General features: G+C 34.7%; 1 protein-coding gene across 2 annotated transcripts in view; it reads right to left on the bottom strand.

The window, feature by feature from the left end:
• Positions 1-19519, bottom strand: part of LOC118189300 (mitogen-activated protein kinase-binding protein 1-like) — a 220758-nt gene that overhangs the window by 157337 nt on the left and 43902 nt on the right. For both annotated transcript variants that reach the window (XM_085823312.1, XM_035359881.2), the window contains exon 2: positions 9280-9366. In XM_085823312.1, coding sequence (XP_085679438.1) covers positions 9280-9366 — 87 coding nt within the window. The remainder of the gene's footprint in view (positions 1-9279; positions 9367-19519) is intronic.

Here is a 19519-nt window from a genome sequence, read left to right as displayed (position 1 = left end):
TTCATCTCTTGAATGGTACCAAGTTCGCTTGGGGACTAAATACCGGGGGGTCCTGCGACAAGCTCACCACTTGCCCAGAGCACATGCTGATGCATTCCGAGGTCCAAGGTCAAGAAAGTATATTTCGGGGCATTGCAGGCCGCGGCCCACTAGGGCTGTTGCGCCAATGAATTTAGTTAATATTTAATATTGTTATGGTTTTCTCTTCTTCTGACACCAGTTGTTATGTTATTTTCTTCATTCACGTTCGTACGGTGGAGGGGTGGTGCTCACGTCCTCCGTCGCTTGTCGTACGGGGTTAGTAGATTTGGAGTGAATAACGACGACACTTGATGAAGTATCGAAACACACTTTTTTTACCAGTATTGTCAGGACAGTTTCAGGACAGTCCAAAACAAGTTTTACAGTCGTCGATGAACTATTAATAAACACGATCAGCGACACAGCCTTCAGGTTATCAGGCTATCACGGTGGAGACAGCTTGACGGCAAAGCACTAGAGCACAGCTCTCGACTCTGCTTGGTCGATCTTGGAACTCCACGTACTTTTGAGACTCTCCACGCTACAACTCGAGATGCACTCGACGATATACAAGAGTATAGCTCTCGACTCAGCACAGTCTAAGACAAAACTCGCCGATGCACTATTTCACGATGCATTAAAAGACTCTCTCGATGCACTCGACGACCAACTCGGCGCTAGACTTCGAGACACTCGCTCAATGACTGACTAACATTGAATAATTGTTTCAATTACTTGCAGCGCTTACTGTAGTCCGTTACAGGCATTTTAAGGTCATTTCATCCTTTCAAACCATGACTTATAACCACAGCAACAATTGCTACAGGAACATGTGGAATCCTATAATTTCAAGTAAATCTCGGGGAACAACATCCCTGGAAAACAGCATGCTAGTTCATGACTCCCGCACATCGACTGAAGGCAAGAATCTTTTTGGGGGAGGCTGGTGTTTATTCCAGCGGCCGTTAGGTGGCGCTCATTGAGCCATGGGGTTGCAATGTAACGCGAAAAAAGACAAGCTATGCCTGAAGATAAAGTGTCAAGCTATGCCTGAAAAGTAGGAACACAGAGGCAAGGGCATTTAATATTGAATAAATGGATATTTGGGTAGTTTGGCGAGACATCGCCAAGCTGACAACAATTTTAGTGACTTACTTAATCGCGAAGTTTGGCGGTAAATCGCCAAAAGTTGACAAACTTGGCGCCTTTTTGGTCCAGTCCCTGTATCACCGTAACAGGTACTATCAGGACTAGAGAAGGGCTAGCTCATAGAGCGTTTCCCCCTGAAACAGGCAGTGAGGAGTGATGACGTAGCAATGATGGCACTGAGCGCGGAGATGCAATTGACAACATAGAAATTAGCGTTTTAAATTTGAAGAATGAGTGTTTAAAATGAGCTGTGTGTGAAAGGTAGCTATAATTTGGAAGAGACAATGTTACTGCAGTATGCATTTTACATTGAACATTACAAAATTTAATAGTACTTACTCAATTTTAAAATAATAGATAAAATGCGCTACTCTTAGCATAAAGTTCCTTTTTTTTCTTTAAATGCCTGTTTGTTTCTAATCATTTCTTTATCTGCATGTTAACTAAGAGAACTGTACTACTGCTAAGATAACTATAATAACAGCTATTTAAAATTAATCAAAATAATAACCTTAAATTGGCATAGTTTTAAACGTGTATGGTTATATATGGCAAAATTTCTGCTAATCTAAGTTTGAGTTTCAGCCTAATTGTAAATTTTACATTAGCATATTTTTCTCCCGATTCATTATAATAACATATATTTTTTTAAAAATAATTTTGTAACTTAGGCTTACATCAATATTTCATTTAAATAAATACATGCAAGATTGTTATCTTAATTTAGACAAAACAACTTTATTCACAGTACCTAAAATAATTATTTAATTTTTCAAAAGTGGGGGTTAAGGGGGCAGGTCTTCTTATGCCAATTACTTTAATATTATACTTTATATATATTTTATCTAGAATGCTAAGCTAGCACAAAATCGAATCAATAATAACAGAGGATACAATAAAAATAACTGTAACAATATCTTAACATAATTAGTTCTCATTTGAAATATGCTTTACGCTATTAACTTCTAAAATGCAATCTAGAAATATTTCAAATCAAAACATATTATATATACTTACTTTTTGTCTCTCGTTTCCCTTGACCATTAAATAATTTGGTTTTAGTTTGTGACACAATTTAATTCTCTTTAATAATAACAACATTTAAAACAGTTCCATCTTCTAAAACAAATCCTTTATCTAAAAAGTGGTTTCTCAGTAATTTGAGCCCACCAGAGGCCGAGCGGTAAAGTCGCTGAACACTGGTAGTTCGGTCCGAGGTTCGAATCCCGCGAACGGGCTGGCTGCATGGGCGTTTTCGTGGTTTTCCCCATGTGTAACGTGTATACGATACAGTTTCCCTTAGAAAGTCCTCCACGAAGGCATCCCTCCCCTTAGGCAGATAGCCCTAGTGTGCTTTGTCATAATTAAATACACCAACACTCAGTAATTTGAGGCAGTGCGCTAAATCTGCAAAAACCCATATTTTTTTCGTTTGGAATACTGGATTTGGAAAATGAGAACTATTAATCGAAATCTGTAACTCTTTCCACAAAGTAGTAGATCCTCCTAAATCAGACACTATTGCTTTCACTTCTACTCTAGATGATTGAATATATCTTATGAGTGAAAAAAGAAGTTCTTTCTTCATTGGAGTGTTAAAATCAAAAAATATTGGTTGTTTCCACTGCGAAATGAGACCTCTTATTAAAACAAACTGCGCTTTTTGAAAAGGACCGATTTTGGTCCAGTTTAGAGTCATAGCAGAGTTTAGAATCTATGTGCATTTCGTCGAAACTGAGAACGCATATTTTTTCTACAGAATTCTAATATTGGCATCTTTCCTTCATTACAGCAAGAACATCACTCTGAATTCCTGGACTACATGAAAATTTAGTGCAGTCCTAAATATCCGCATATAAATGTGCTAGTGCTAGGTAAAGGAATTCCCATTTTTTCTTTCCAAAAATCGTAGCTTTTAGATGACAGAGCTCTTATGACAATGCAACGTGAAATATCTTCACTAGTCCACCGGATTTTTTCCTTCTTTTCTAGCAATGCGTTAATCTGCGTCTTTATAAAAATATGCTTTAGACGTTTTTCCGAATTCTCCGATCTGTTCTGTTTTTTCCTAAATTTCGCTGTTTGGGATTTTAATTTCTGAATTTCCGATACAAATTTCTTTCTAAATGTCGTCCACCTTCTTTGTCGCTGAGCAAACATTCTAAAATCTTTCTTTTCTCTGTTTGTCAATATTTTATTACAATTTTCTAAGTATATTATTTTGTTCTTCAAATTATCAATACATTCTTGTTTATCTTTACACTTAAGGCACTCAGGGATATTGTCACATAGGGCATTGTCACTTGTGAGTTTTATTTCAAAATCATTCACATTTGATTTATTATTGTCAGCTTCAATTTCGTTCTCGGCCTCAAAATAAATTTTCTTTGGGCTTAATTCATGTAGTCTTTCAAAAGCACTCTGCATTAGTTTTTTCAAATGTCTCCGATTTCTTGGTGTTATTTTGTTTACTGCACACGATAAATTTACTTTCGGCACAGCATTGCATTTCAAGTTTCTTTTGCGGCAATCCAAGCAAGCTATTTCTCATGTTATCTTCACAATCACTGCACAGAAAATGTTCGCTGCAAATTCTTGCTTTTTTCACATTAATAGAATCCTGTCTTCGACATTTACGTATCCATTCTTTCGTCAAAAGCAAATTGTCCTTGGGGAAAGCATGAAATACAATATCTCTTCCTTTCGTATTTCTATAAGTGTTACGGCACGTTGCTACAGCACAAGAAGCCATATTACATAAAGGATACTTTAAATATAGAATTTAAAAGGAAAACTGACTAAAACTATATATAGACAAATTATTTTAAATATTTGCATTATTAGAAAACAAATATGTATGATTAAAATGAATTTGGGATATGCGATCTCCAAAAAATCGTCTCGCAACTGAATGAAACTACAGTTTTAAAGGCGCGAAATCAGAGCAGGTGCAACAGAGATACGTCAGATTACTCCCGGTTCCCCCCCCTATGAGACTCGCGTCGGCGAGGAGTCGAACAAAGGAATGACCTAGCCCTTCTATTTATCCCTGGGTACTATAATTGATCACTATATTAGCTGCAACCGCAATTCGACCCTCATATTGTTTCCCAATAATTTCAAGAAGCAGAAAGTACTATAAATATCTCGGCGGCCTGATGAAAACTATATAAGGCCGAACACAGCATCTGCTCTCAGTCATTGTTGCGAGTTTGTTAGTTCAGCGTAAACTGAAGTACCTCCGGGTTAACTCACTTTAGGCTCGCTTTACATTGCGCTGTGTTTAGCGTTCTCAGCACTTTGAAGTGTTACTGCTGATTGTATTCTGTGATACTGTGAACACCTGTACGAATATTTCTGTAAAAAATTCCAGAGCTTTGAAGTGTTTCATTTGATAAAAATAAATTTTATTAACCTATCATCGGACATGTCTGCATTCAATCTATTACGAACCCGTACGCACGAACAATATATAATTTTGCTACGTAGCCACAATGTTAAAGAATGTGGTGCCCATATAGATTTTAAAAAATTTGCTATTATGTGAATTAGAATATACATATTATATAAATTCCTTGCTGTCGAAAAATAGTGTTAATAAGCCTGTTTTTCCAAAAGTCAAATTATTTCTTGTGTGCTGAACACAAAATTAAATTAATTATAGTCTGTACTTCAGTTATAGTCAAATTGAACTATAATACGAAATTTTCTTCGTCTTTTCTTCCTTTAAATATTTCCTCACACAATTAATTTTAATATAAAACGCATATGAATTTGGCAGAAGAAGAAAACTCGCGTACCAGATATAAGACAAGTTTTCTTCCACTACCTACATCGTACAAGGACATGAGACAAATTTTCCTTGTATTTAACCACAATTAAAGCAAAATGAATCGCGTCTTTTCTGACGAAAGTCATTCGATGATAGTTAACGACCTTTGCCGGACGCTACGTGGCTTAATTGCGGTATGGAGGAAAAAAAGTTTCTCATTATGTAATCTGACCAAGATAGAAAGAAATATGTTAACAGTTAAAAGGGAGAATTAGTTATCTGTTTTTGAAACTGCTTGCCAAGCAAAATAATTCGGAGATCCGTTTAAAATTAAATATGAACAACCTAATTGAAAAAAAAATCCCAAAGGCTTGTAACATCATTATAAGAGAAAAACTCATTCTGCAAACAAAGAAAAACACAGAAATTGTTTAAATAAAGGAAGATAATTTTCACATTTCAAAATTATAAGAAATTTCCGGATCTACACACGGCAGTTGAGGAAGTTTTTCGCATGTTTGGTCTAATTGCTTTCCAAAATAATTACCGAAAAGCAAAAAATAAAGATGAATGAAACTTTTTCAATCAATTAAATTAATTTTAATACAGGAGCAGAACAGGTTTAATGAAGGTGAAAGCCCAGCATTCCACGGTTTGCAATAAATAAACTCGCAGAAGTCATCAATTCAGATAAAAGCACTTCAAAGCAGTCTGTGATGAATTGTTTTTCTTCAAAAGTTCGGACATGATAAGGTTTGGAATATTGCAGAACTAAGTCGGCTCCAAAACATTTGTATGGAGTACATAAAATATTTTTAGATTACTGGTTTTATTACGAAACGAAAATAATCATGCGATTTAATATTTGAAATTCAGATATATTTCGACTCAATTCACGTTAGGCAAATTAATTTGCACCAGCGAAAATGTACAGATACTAGTTTACTTTGACAGCTTAAATTCAATGTGACAACTTATTCAATTTATACAATGTTTGATAATTTATTAAATGGGCGCGTAGGAAATGCGAAGCATTAATAATTTATTTATTATCAAATATATTTTAGATATCTAGCTGAATTTTTAATAAAAATATTTGCAAATAGCTCCATAATACACTGGTGTGCGAAACTTAAGCTACAGGTGTTCTTTTTGCCATAACTCCACGAGAAATTAGCTGAGAGACATGAAATTCAGAAATGAGTGACAGTATTTTGTGTTTAAATGATGACGAAAGCAAAGTTGCGCAAAAATGAATACAATGCATACAATACGGAATCCAACAAAAACAGGCTTTATTAAACTCTTAGTATCGTTAAACATGATTGTCTGCCTAACAGGAAGACCAACAAGCAGATGTTCCTTAGTATAGGATATTCTCTCCCCTTACTGCAATGGTTGCTTCGCACCGTCTCTCCATACTCAGCACCAGACTGTCGAACAGATCATGAGGTAAGACTGCCCATTCCTCAATCAGCATCTATTTGAGTTGTTGAGTGTTCCCCGGAGAATGTAATCGTGCCGCAAGGCGTCTCTCCAAAGCATCCCACACACGTTCTATGGGATTTAAATCAGAGGAGTACGCTGGCAATCCATTAGAGTGATATCTTCACTTTCCAGTAGTTTTTGAACAGCAGGAGTCCGGTGTGGCCGTGTATTGTCATCCATAAAAGCAAAGTCTGCTCCAATGCGCCTCGAAACAGATGCACATGGGGAAGGATCATCTCCTGACAACAGAGATCTCCGGTTACAGTACCTTTGTCGAAAACGGGAAGCTCTGTCCTCCCGTGCAGCATAATGCCTCTTCAGACGGGAACTCCAGACGGGAGCTCCAGCACCACCGTTAACAGTCTCTTTCCATGTTGTTACTGGGATAAAATCGTACCCCGACCTCTAGCCAAATCAGCAGGCGTTGAGAATCGCTTGTGGCACTAAAACGACTCACATCCGTAAGGAGGACACGACTCCATTGATGAGTTGTCCAGTTTTTATGCTCCTTGCACCACTCTAAACAGTTGCGCCGATGGCCAACTTTCAAAGGAATGCAGCGTTCAGGACGGCGAGCGAATAGGCTACTTTTGTGAAGGTGCGCGGACACAGTAAACCGCGGCACTTGTCGCCCAATTGCTGTACACAGTTACTGAGCTTTGGCGCTTGCTGACTGGTTTCGGGCTCTTTTCGCCTGCAAGACGATATATCGGTCATCCATTGCAGTTTTTTTTCATGGAGCAGCCACCACCAACCTTTCTAACAGCTGTATCTATAGTTTGGAAGGCTTCCCAAGGGCGCGAAACGACAATTTTGTTGATTCCAAGCTCTTCAGCTACACAGGCCACACTAAGCCCTCCATCCAGCTTTCCGATCATTCTTCCACGTGTGAAGTCATCCAGCTGATTTCTTCTAGCCATACTTTACTTGCATCGAATGTCTTTAATTGCGCCTTCGTCCTTCCTTTTATTGTAGTCTTGAGTTGAGCGCGCCGACGTTTTGCGTACGCTCACGTCGCCTGTGACGTTTTGTTCCTGACATTTGCACAGGCTTGAGCTTTCTACTGAATTGCGTGTTCATTGTACTGATCGCAAGAACCTCTTTTCTGCAATTTCATGGTTATTTGATTAAAATTTACATTGTTGCTTCAGTTTTGCACACCATTATACATCAGTAAATGATGAGCAGCAATATTTTAGTTTATATTGTTGCGTTCTACAGGATCGTGGATTTAGAGTTATTGAATGCACTTCAGTGATTCTTCAATCAAAACACAATTTATTCGCCAGTAATACACAGGACAGTTCCAAAGACACGTTTACACTCATCGAAAGACTACAACAAACATGCTGAAACAATCAGTAACACAGTCTTCAGGCCACAAAGGTGAAGACAGCTTCACGGCAAAGCACTAAAGTACAGTTTACGACTCGGTCTATCATTCTCAATCTGATCTCTAAACTCAAGATACTCCTACATTACTTTCTCCCAGGACATGCACGGTATACATAGCTTTAACCTTACCTTCCAGAATATTCCCGAGAAAACCGGCTAATAATGCGTTCTAGAATGTTCCCGCTTCGGCTACGGCCATTGTCGTCAAATGGGCGATTTCGCGCCAAATTCGGCAACACTGTTTTTCCCTGCTTGTTTCTGGCAACCCTATCACTGCTTTGTGGGGAAGCATTTCGCAAAAATATTATTTTCTAATATATCCTTTCATGAAAAAATGATTCAGATAAGCGTAGTTCTGAACAACAGAATAAATCAAATACATTAAATGTAGCAAATGACAAACACATGGCTTCATCTACATAGCATTGAAGAAAGATAAATATACTGCAGAATAAAATATTTAAACTTTTTTCGTTTACGTATTTCATTATAAAATATAAAGATTGCAACTGAAATAACGTATTAGTAAATAGTTTTGCAATGATTTTTAGAGCAGCATTTAGTTTAAAAATGATCTGATATAGTGCCCTTTCCCTAGTTGTAACACAAGAATATGCTTTAAAAAAAATTCTGAAAATTCAGGTTTTAGGTGAATTCAGGTTTTATATTATGCCCTAAGTGGCGTTTCTTTCATTTACATATACAAACACTTTTAGAGAGAAGTTGGGCCAACGCCCCTTTGGGCTAAAAATATTTAAAAACAGCATATCTTTAGAATTTTCGACAGACAGTTTCGCGCACTGGAGATTAAAATATTTCATTCCGTGCTGTGTGTTGCCACTGCTCGCTTTGAAATTGTTGAGATTTTTAATCCAAAATTCGCTGGAGGACTATGTTTTCAAAATTTGATGGCTCTAGCTGTCGTTGTTTTTTAAAATGGGAGAAACATACACACATTCATTCATGCAGATGCTTCATTATTTAATTTCTTTAAATATAGTACAGGGCAATAATATTAGGCGGCAACAATTTGAAAAGTGATACAGCCGTTTACAGTAATTCGACGCAAAATGCTGTTTCGAGACTAACAGCACTTCTGGCCTTTGGGCTAATAATAATCTGAAGAAATCTCGAGAAAGATCTTAAAAACGATTCATCCATGGCTTTGATTAAACGTATATGATACGCACGAAATTAAATCTGATACACATTTTAATTTAAATTACACCATTGTTCACACAACTGCATTTGGTACTTTTCCCAGATGCTTCCGAGACGAAATCTGCGTAAAAAGTAATACAGTTCCTTCTTCATACATGATCAATGAACAATATCGCCCTTCCCTTCTCTGTATTCATAAAAGCAACACGCAGTTCTTACCAGCTGCACGGCCTTCTTTTTCCCCTCGTCACTATGTAACCTCTGTAGTAACAACTTATCTTAGAACAACTTACCCTGTCAGATATAGGAACTATCTCTCTCCCTCTCCGGAGGGCCGGTGCACGAAGAATCTTCCTTGGCCCCAGGGAAGACTTCTCCATCTGTAACGAAATGAAAACATGTAAATGGCAGCCGTCTCAACATGTAAATCAACCTTTGATCACTCCATTCATCAGTCTGTCTTCTCTTAAGGAAACAAACGAAAATACAATGTCATATTTCCCACTTTAATTAACAAAATTCATTACTTCAAAACCATTTTTTAAATATAGTTTAATCGAGATCTTGCATTTTAATATTTGAATATACAATTTCTGAAAGAAATTCGTTCTTTACTGATTTTTTATTATTATTCTAATTATTATTATTAATTCATTATTTTTAATAACTAATTTTTTATTATACTAATATTACACACAATTCTTATTAATTCTTTATTATTTAGTATAGTTTTTCCTTTAATTATTTGTTTAATTCAATTTTGATATACATATTTTTTTTAATTTTTTGTGTCTTAACATTTTTTAAGATCACAGTGTTCAATTTACGTGACAAATACTACTATACATTTCAAATGATCCCCCCCTTCGCATTTAAATGCAGCAATATAAACGGCATATAAATTCTTAAACTGGAAAGTTTAATTATAAATGAAATTTTATGATTTCATTACCTTAATATACTGCATACACTTCTTACCTTTAAATATCCTTTAACATTGCTTGAGTACGGAAGGGTTCAAAATAAAAAGGAAATTTTATTTTACTACACGTACTTTATTTTACTTGTGACTTTATTTTATTTTACTATTACTTACTTGTGACTTTATTTTATTTTATTATTACCGTTCTGCGTAAAACGACTGAAATTGGTCTGAACAAATAAATAATAAGCAATTAAATTTTTTAATCGAATGAAAAACTGAAAATAAGACAAGAAATGTATGCTTACGAAACTATTACACTATCTTCAGCACGAAATATAAGTAATACATTTTTATCATAAAAGCTTATCTTAAAATCTTATCATAAAAGCTTATTTTTATCATAAAAAATATTTCGTATTTTATGTACTTTACTCATAATTTCTCATTTACAGCGATTTGATATATCATATACATGTTTTATAATTCTTAATTCACAGCGAATGACAGAAACGATCTTTTCAGTTTGTTCCTATCTATTGGCAAAAACATTTAAAAAAGTAACCCGAGTGCTAGGTGGTCTCAAAAGTGTGCTTTGAAATCAAGCTTTGGTGCTAAAAGGAAGAATTACTTTTTATTTACTGGAAAAATAAAACAGTTTAGGTTGTTTGATTGCAACAAAGTACACGAAGGCTATCTGCGTAAAAGACGAGATGCCTTTGTGAAAAACTTTCTAAAGAAAACCGGTTCATATTTATGTTACACACGGGAAAAAAATTACAAAAACCAACCATCCAGCTGTTCGCCTGGGTTTAAATACTAATATTCAGCGTATTCTACGACCTTTAGACATCAGCCACTGGTGAAGCTGAAAATAAAACAGAAATGCTAATGTGACAACAGTTAAAAACAATCGAGAATCACGAAATTAAAAAAAAAAAAAAAAAAAAATCTGGAAGCTTTCTGATTTTACATTACGCCCAAAGGGGCGTTTTTTAACGTTTTGTGTGTTACCCTTATTTATAATATCATGTTCTTCGCACTTAAACCATAAAATTCAATTCAACAGCAATATCGCAAAATAATTTTTAAATAAGCATATTTTTAGAATTTTCGATACACAGTTTCGCGCGCTGAAGATAAAAATGTTCTTTTCCGTACAGTGTTGCCATTGCTCGCGTTGAAATTGTTGAGTTTGCTAATCGAAAATTCGTTAAAGTTTTACAAAATATGAAATAGGTAATAAAACAAATTCCAAATTAGGGCTTCCAGATGCCCATATTCGGTGAAGGATTACGTCATTCAAAATTGGATGGCTCTAAGTACCGTTGTTCTATCACAATGCGAGAAACATACGTACATTTAAGCAGATTCTTCATTATTTAATTTCTTTAAATATAACACAGGGCGATAATATTTGGTGGCAACAATTTGAAAAGTGAAACGAAAATTTTAAAGTTTCTAAAGCAAAATGCCTGGAGATAAAAATGTCCCCCCCCGTTACAGTGCTCGCTTTGAAGTCGTTGAGTTTTTTAACCAAAAATTCGTTAATGCAGATTCTTCATTATTTAATTTATTTAAATATATTACAGAGCGATCATATTTGGTTGCAACAATTAAAAAAGTAATGCACCATATATAGTGGACCGACACAAAATGCCGTTTCAAAACTAATACGCCTCCTCAGCTAATGCTCCTGCGGGCTTTAAAAAAAAAAAAATAAATAAATAATAATAATGGCAATTCACATATCACAGAACTGGTAAACAACTTAAAATAATTTCATACGCATAATCTGTATGTCTTAGAGGAGACTTACATCCAATTTTACTCATAAAAATTTTATTATTTAGCCACATCACGAGGGGAAAAAAAAAAAAAAAAATGGCTCATGAATTAAGTACTTAAGCTAAAACAAATACTCTAAAAATCTAGCAATCAAAAAAATCTAATCAGGAAGCTCACCGCAGACACAGAAGGTCGTCTTTACGATAGTACCAAATGTCTAACTGAAATATCATAAAGATAAGGCAAGCGCGACTCTCGTTTAAGTCTAACAACACGCTACATAAAGCATTTAAAATTTTATCAAAAACTGAAACCACCGCTACGTCAAATCTTTAAAAATTGCGAAATGAATTTAGAATATAATAACTTTACAAAAATTTCACTAACTCAATAACATTGTATAAGTAGCAGTTCTTGTAAAACCAGCCTGATCAATTATCAGTGCGAACTAAGTCTGGAATGTTTCCTCAACCACTTGGGTACCATATCATTTGTTTCCTGTATATACTGCCAGTATCGAAGATCACATAGAAAGCAGCAAAATATTTATAATCTCAATTATGTGGATTAAATAGATCTAGAATAGGTTTGGATAATTGTTTTTAAATAAAAACAACAAATAATTTTTTAAAAAATCTGAAAGCTTTCAGATTTTATATCACAACAAAAGGGACGTCTTTTTAACGTTTTGCGCGTTACATTTATTTATTAAATATCATATTCTTCGCACTTAAACCATAAAATTCATTTCAACAGCAGTATCGCGGAATAATTTTTAAATGAGCGTATCTTTAGAATTTCCGATACAGAGTCTGGCGGCGCTGGAAATAATTCCCCTCCCCCGTACAGTGTCGCCATTGCTCGCTTTGAAATCGCCGAGTTTGTTAAATCAAAAATTCGCTAAAGTTTTACAAAATATGAAATAGATAATACAACAAATTCCAATTCCAAATTTGGGCTTCCAGATGCCTATATTCGGGTGGATTTCGGGATAAAATTTGATGGCTTTAGGTACCGTTGTTTCATTACGATGCAAGAAACATACACACATTTATGCAGATTCTTCATTATTTGATTTGTTTGAATATAATACAGGGCTCTATTATTTGGTGGCAACAATTTAAAAAGTGATTCGCTGTTTATAATGAATCAACGCATAATGCTAAAACAAAATTAATAGCCCTTCTGGGCAAATTGCTCCTTTGAGCTAATAAACAAAAACTATCGCAAAGTGACATTTATCCTCGAATTTAAATTTTAGACTATTTTTCAAGCATTAAATAATTTATTTCGAGATTAGATTACACTTTTCTGCAAAAGGGTGGAAAAAACACCCTTAACAAACAGCCATAATTATTGATTTCCTCATTTACTGAACATACGAGTTGGTAACAGAGTTTGCTTGAAAGTGCAGTTTTTGCACTCAAATAACCATAATTGGAAATAAAACACAGAATACACCTTTTTCATCAAGGCACAAAGATAGAGGAAAATGAATAAACGAAAAGTAAGAAATTCTTATTTTTCAAAGAAACGGAGGCAAGATAGGACCGGTGAATACGGATTGGATTATTCAATTATGGCAAAGCACACGAGGGCTATCTGCCTAAGGGGAGGGATGCCTTCGTGGAGGACTTTCTATGGGAAACTGGCTCGTATACACGTTACACATGGAGAAAACTATGAAAACGCCCATGCAGCCAGCCCGTTCGCGGAATTCGAACCTCGGACCGAACTACCAGAGTTCAGCGTCTTTACCGCTCGGCCGCTGGTGGGCCTGGTGAATACGGAACTAAATTATCGAGTGTTAAAAAAGAAAATAAGATCTTAAATATTGCTGGGTTCATCCGTATGTTATTTCCAGATTTTTCACAGAATTTCATCATTATTATAAAACTCAAAGAAGTTTAGCGAGGTTGGATAATAGAAGCTTTCAAAGTGGTGCTATAATAACACCTACGGAGTTAAATTCAATATTGTATGCTATTTAATACCAAAGGAATGTTAACATTTGTACTTCTCACATAAAGTTAACAACAAAAAAAAATCTTATGTCGACCGCAAGTGACCCAAAATATAATCAACCCTTTGCGACTGTAGAAAACTAATATGAAAAACAGAAATTTTTGGAAGTTTCATATATGCGTTATCACGGACGAAAAGATCGTGACGCACACAGACAACTTGTAAAAATAATAAAAACTTGTTTTGAAGACCCTAATACGTGCTTGTTCACTGAAAACTCACTACCGAATTTTTGGACCAAAAAAAATTACCTCCCTTACCAATATGTATAGATTGGAGGGAGGTTCCTTATATAGTGTTATGAAATGTCCAGTTGCTGTAAGTTATCTTCCCCGCAAAGCAAGTTTAGGATTGCCAGAAAATGGCAAGGGAAGGCAGGACTGCAGATTTAGCGCGATATCGCCATTTTGGCGACAAAATTGGGGATATGCCATAGACGAATGAAGAACATTCCAGAACGAATTCTTACCGGTTTGGCCCAGAATGTTCTCGAAGGCAGGCCTAAAGCTATATAATTCCTGCTTGCGCGCGGAATAGCAGTCTAGTGTCGAAGTGCTTCGTCAGTATATCGCGAGTTAGTGCATCGTTGAGGCTATCGAGTGAGTATCGTCAGTGCATCGCGAGTTGTAGCGTGGAGAGTCTCGAGAGTACGTTGAGTTCCGAGAACGACCGGAACCGAGTCGGGAGCTCTAGTGCTTTGCCGTGAAGCTGTCTTCCCCGTTATAGCCTGAAGTCTGTGTTGCTAATTGTCTCAGCGTGTTTGTCATAGTTTTTCGACAACTGTAAACATGTTTTTGGAACTGTCCTAATAGTATATTGGCAAATAAATACTTCTGATACTTCATCAAGTGTTATCATCAATCACTCCAAATCCACAAACCGGTAAAAACGCAACAATAGGTTAGAGAGAGTGGATAATAATGCAGATTATTTGTGAAAATAGCAAATCTTAATTCACTGAATCTTTTAATAACTGGATAAAAACGTGAGAAAAAAAAGCAGGTTAAAGAAAGGAATTATTTTCAGAGTTCCCCTTTCGCTCGTCCATTAAAAGACATAAAAACATCACAATTCTCTTCAGAGATTGGAAGTACTTTATACTGTACATTTACAATTGATGTGCTCTGCCTCATTTTTCTATGTTTACAAAAGTAAAAAACAGGCGTAATAAAACTGAATGTAAAATATGTATTCCCTATCGCCCAGATTGTGAAATACAAAATTTAAAACACAACAAAACTTTTTGAGACGAAGATCCAAGTTCCAGACTATAACGACTCTTGCGCAGGTAGTCGCTTTACAAAATTTAAGTTCATTTATATGAAATATCACTCATTTCAGAGATGGTCACAATAAGAAGTTTCACTATAAATCATTTGAAATTGAGGGCAAAATGAAGTTTTACAAGTTTTATGATAATTTGTTTGCATTTTGAAATTATAATAAAACTCCACTTATCCGGATTTCATGTATAATGAAATTCCAATTATTCGGCTCGCCAGTTTTTTACAAGGACAAAAATCTCAATGTTTCAGTTTTATCTTTGATTTAAATAAGATAACATAGTAACGTAACATATTTGAAGTAGTTATTAATTAATTAAACAACGGTATACTTTTTTAAATAAATCGAAGAAAACCTCTTCAAGATAATTGCTGTAGTCAGCTGCAGATATAGCATCCCGGCAAAACTAGAGATATTGCCATTTCACTTGGGAGAAATAATTATTGCAAACTTCATGCGAAAACTATCAAGCGAAAAAAAAAGAAGTACACAGCCTCTTATATAATCAAGCTTTTACATTAAACCGTTGCACAAGATTACACATAGTATTCGTTTGTTATGAAATATTTAAGCAAAGTGCCCCCACCTCCACTATTTGGCTCTATTTTGTATAGCTCGTTTTTAATTACATGTTTTATGTTCTCGTCTTTTAATTACTGGGCGATTTATTCATAAACTAATAGTCCTATCGTAGCAGCTTACAATTATTTCAAGTTTTAAAACAATAAATCTGTAAACTAGGTATTTCTTTTAATTTTTATTATTTAATTTTAACTTTCTGAAATTTAACAGTAAACTCCTCAACTTGTTAGCGTGTAATGTTAATTTTTCAGATCATATTCCTCCTTCCTGCCAATTTTAATTTTGTCGAGACACATTTTACATAAATATATAATTTATATAACAACATGGAAATGTTACCTATGTTTTACAGAGATAGGAAACATGGAATTAAGTCACTTTGTTCCTACTTTCAAATAATTTAAATAAGTGCCTAAACCACATTTGATTTTATTATCGCTTTAAAAAAATATGCCAAATTTCAAAACTCGCCAATGTATAAAATCACGTAAATCTTCGGAAATTTTGAATGAAAAATTCTAATTTTTTGCAGGTACTTTATTGATAAATATATACTAAATCCAATTAACACTGAGAAGCTAAGCTTTTCAGGGCTAATTTTTTAAAAACTACTCGTGCGATTTTTACAAAACTTGGCAGTTTGGCGTAATTTGAGTCGTAGAATGGAAATATGGGGAAAAAATGGCATGTCATTTCAGAAAAGGTCAGATTTTGTGTGATAGTACCTATATTAGAACAATGCTATACATAAATCTAATCCTAAGTCACGCTTTCGAGACATAAAAAACACAAGTTTAATTTCGTCAGTCAGCACAGTAGAACGGGAGATACAGAACTGTCCCCCCTTTTTTTGCGCAGTATGCATAACTCAGAAACAATTATTATAGAAAATTTAAATTTTGTATATGGAACTGCTATAGCATTTAGTTGCGCACCACCCTTCTTTTGTTGCAATCTGCGGCATCAAACGTGCAATATATATATACCCACACTTTTACCCGGCTCGGTGAGCTCTGTTTTTTTATTCTTATATGTTGGTAAATTTCGCAATTTTTGTTTTAAAAATGATTGAATTGTGTTGTTCTTATGTTCCGGCTACGGTTTTTATGTCTTTAGTTAATCAGCATAAAATAGTTGTAGAATAATCAACAATTTAAAAGCGCAAGTGACGCTAGGTCTAACGTGGCGACTTTTTATTTACGTTTGAAACTCTTGGTAGTACAACGAATTAAGTCAGGTGGTGCAGCAACTTTAGCGTCTTTATGCCCACTGGGACCAAAAAGTAAAAATTTTGGTCTTTCTGCCTGTTGGCCAAACTGCTAATGCTTCCGTAGAAACTCGGTTTAATTGTTAAAATTCTTTTGTATTTGGTGTTCTAGGTCTTTTCTTTTAATTTTTAATGAAGATGTTTTGAGTTTTTATGCATTTTTGCCTCGCCCCAAAATAAGAACTGAACTGACTGAATGAAAATGATATCTCTAATGAAATTCGAAGAAATAAGTTTAAATGAAGTGTAGCAAAAAAATATGCATAATTTAATAGGCCGTACAAGGAAGTCATGTGGTGTCCACATTTTTTTTTTTTTTCCTGAGTAAGGGTCGTCCAGTGAATATAAATGTAATTTAAAAAAAAAAAAACATGTATAACTAAATTCCTTTTTAGGAGCGGTAAATCGTTTTATGTATTTTGAAACTAATGCATTCCTACACATTTCAAATCGGTTGAAATACAAATTTTCAAAAGTTCACCGACTTTTTAAATACCATATTTCCATATCATTACATAAAAGAACATAGATATACATTCACCTAATTAATCTGCAAAAACAAATCAGTTATTGGTACTAGTCCCATTAGGTCAATCAAGGTGTCACAGAAATAACAACTAACAATAAGAAATAAAACAAAACAACAAAGGAAGATTGGAAATATTACGTATTAATCATACTGATTCTTCAGTTTGTGAATTAAGTGTATTAGCTATCATTGAAAGAATAGTTGCCATTTGAAAGGTCAAGAAATGGCATGCAAACACATGCTGACTCATTTTTATGGGGGGGGGGACCACAAGCTCGGTTATGGTACCATCTGCATATTTAACAATTTTGGTCACTATAGCATGGACGCATTCTTTGAAAATAAACAAAACAAGAACCCCTAACCGATGATGATATAGCATTCGCAATAGGAGGGGGGGGAGGATAAAAACCCATGCCAAAAAGATATTTGTTCTTATGAGTCAGCGCTTCTCGTTGGACAAAGCGATTATAACCTGTCAATCTGTCATTTAAACTATTTAACTAATATCTAAAATAACTGCACCAGGTAATGAACATTAACATGTGTTGTAAATAAAGTAGGAAACTCAGAAGCAAGAAAATTCTTAGTGATGATAAGTGGAAGCATGAATGGCAGAAAAATGCTACGAAAAAACGGTAAAAAATGTACGTAAAATATAGTGGTAACGTTAGGGTGTTGACATTAACCATGCTATCACCTACAGTCTAATATTCTAGGTTACTGAAGAATAAAGTAAGAGACATTAAGATGTATTTATTTGCACCGACAAGGCCCCATGGAAAACTGAAGAATTGGACATAAATGCATCCGAGAAAGTAAGTACCCATGTCAGCTTAGCAAATCTCTGAGATTACATCCACAGGGAGGTAGCAACAGACTTTGTAGCATTTCACAAGGTGCTTTGGATAGAAAAGGTTCATAAACCCGAAGCTGTACATTAAAAGAAAAGAGGTGGTCATTCAAACATCAGAATACAAAATGACAAGTCTTCCATAATCATCATTAGCTGAAATGTATGGCCAGTATTGCAACAAGCATTTAAACACTGATATTTCAGCAACATGTATATACTTTACCCAGAATTTAAAAATGGATTACTAAAACAATTTTTTGAAAAATATTGTTTTATTATCTAAAACGCGCGTCTAACGGCACACCACACTATGTAAAGGGCATTTTGTGCATTATATTCAAACGCTTTGGATTATTCAAATTAGGTATCATATTTCTACAACAGACCCTTTCGTGCAAAATAATGGCTTTCTAATATATATCTCGTGTGGTGAGACCTTCATTTCCAGCTTGGCATTTATAAAATTTAAAATATGTGCAATATTTTTACATAAAGATGTTTCAGACCGCAAAATAAATCTTACATGTTTATACGAATAAAAAATACGAATATTTCGTTCATAAAGTACTGTTTCTGATAATTCCAGGTCGCAGTTTAAAATACATAACCAAAGATTTTGTATTCGAAACTACGAATTTTCGACATCGATCTTCTAATTATCGCTCACATGATGTAAACACATGCCTCAGAGTATAAGAAGGATAAACACGATCATTTGACATTCAACTATGAAAAAAGTAAAAGTTCGACAAATTTTTACCAGGTAATTTTATACGATTATATCAGTTCTCAATGCCATTATGTACAACTTAACAATGAAACTGGAAGACACTTAAAAAATCCTACAAGACATACACAATATAAATCTCGAATTTTTATTTCAAAGGTCCCTCGTAGACGCACAGCTATAGTTAGTAAGTATCTGTATTATGTTTACATGACCAGAAGTTTCCTGGGTAGATTGCACTGTATTCCAATTATGTTTACGACCAGGATTTTCCTGCCAATTCCAAGCTTGGTAGACTGCATTTTCTCCCAATCTTATGCCTATACTTATAAAACTATCCCAAAAAGAAATTAAATTTAATCTGCGAATTAGCAAACACAAAATGCATGAAAAAAAATTTCACAATAAGCACCTTTAAATTACTTTTACTCGTTCACATTTCACAATTAAAAAGTTCAATAAAAAAAAAAGTCCTCTAGCTTTCCCTCTTCCCCAAATGCAATTTTCCTTCAAAGTACATTTTTATTTTTAAGAATTTCATTAACACTGTTAA

This window comes from Stegodyphus dumicola, chromosome 9 (assembly GCF_044657685.1).
Source record: "Stegodyphus dumicola isolate Sdum_Otavi_A_Nest chromosome 9, ASM4465768v1".
Taxonomy (NCBI): Eukaryota; Metazoa; Arthropoda; class Arachnida; order Araneae; family Eresidae; genus Stegodyphus; species Stegodyphus dumicola.
This window is presented reverse-complemented; position numbering and strand designations above follow the sequence as displayed.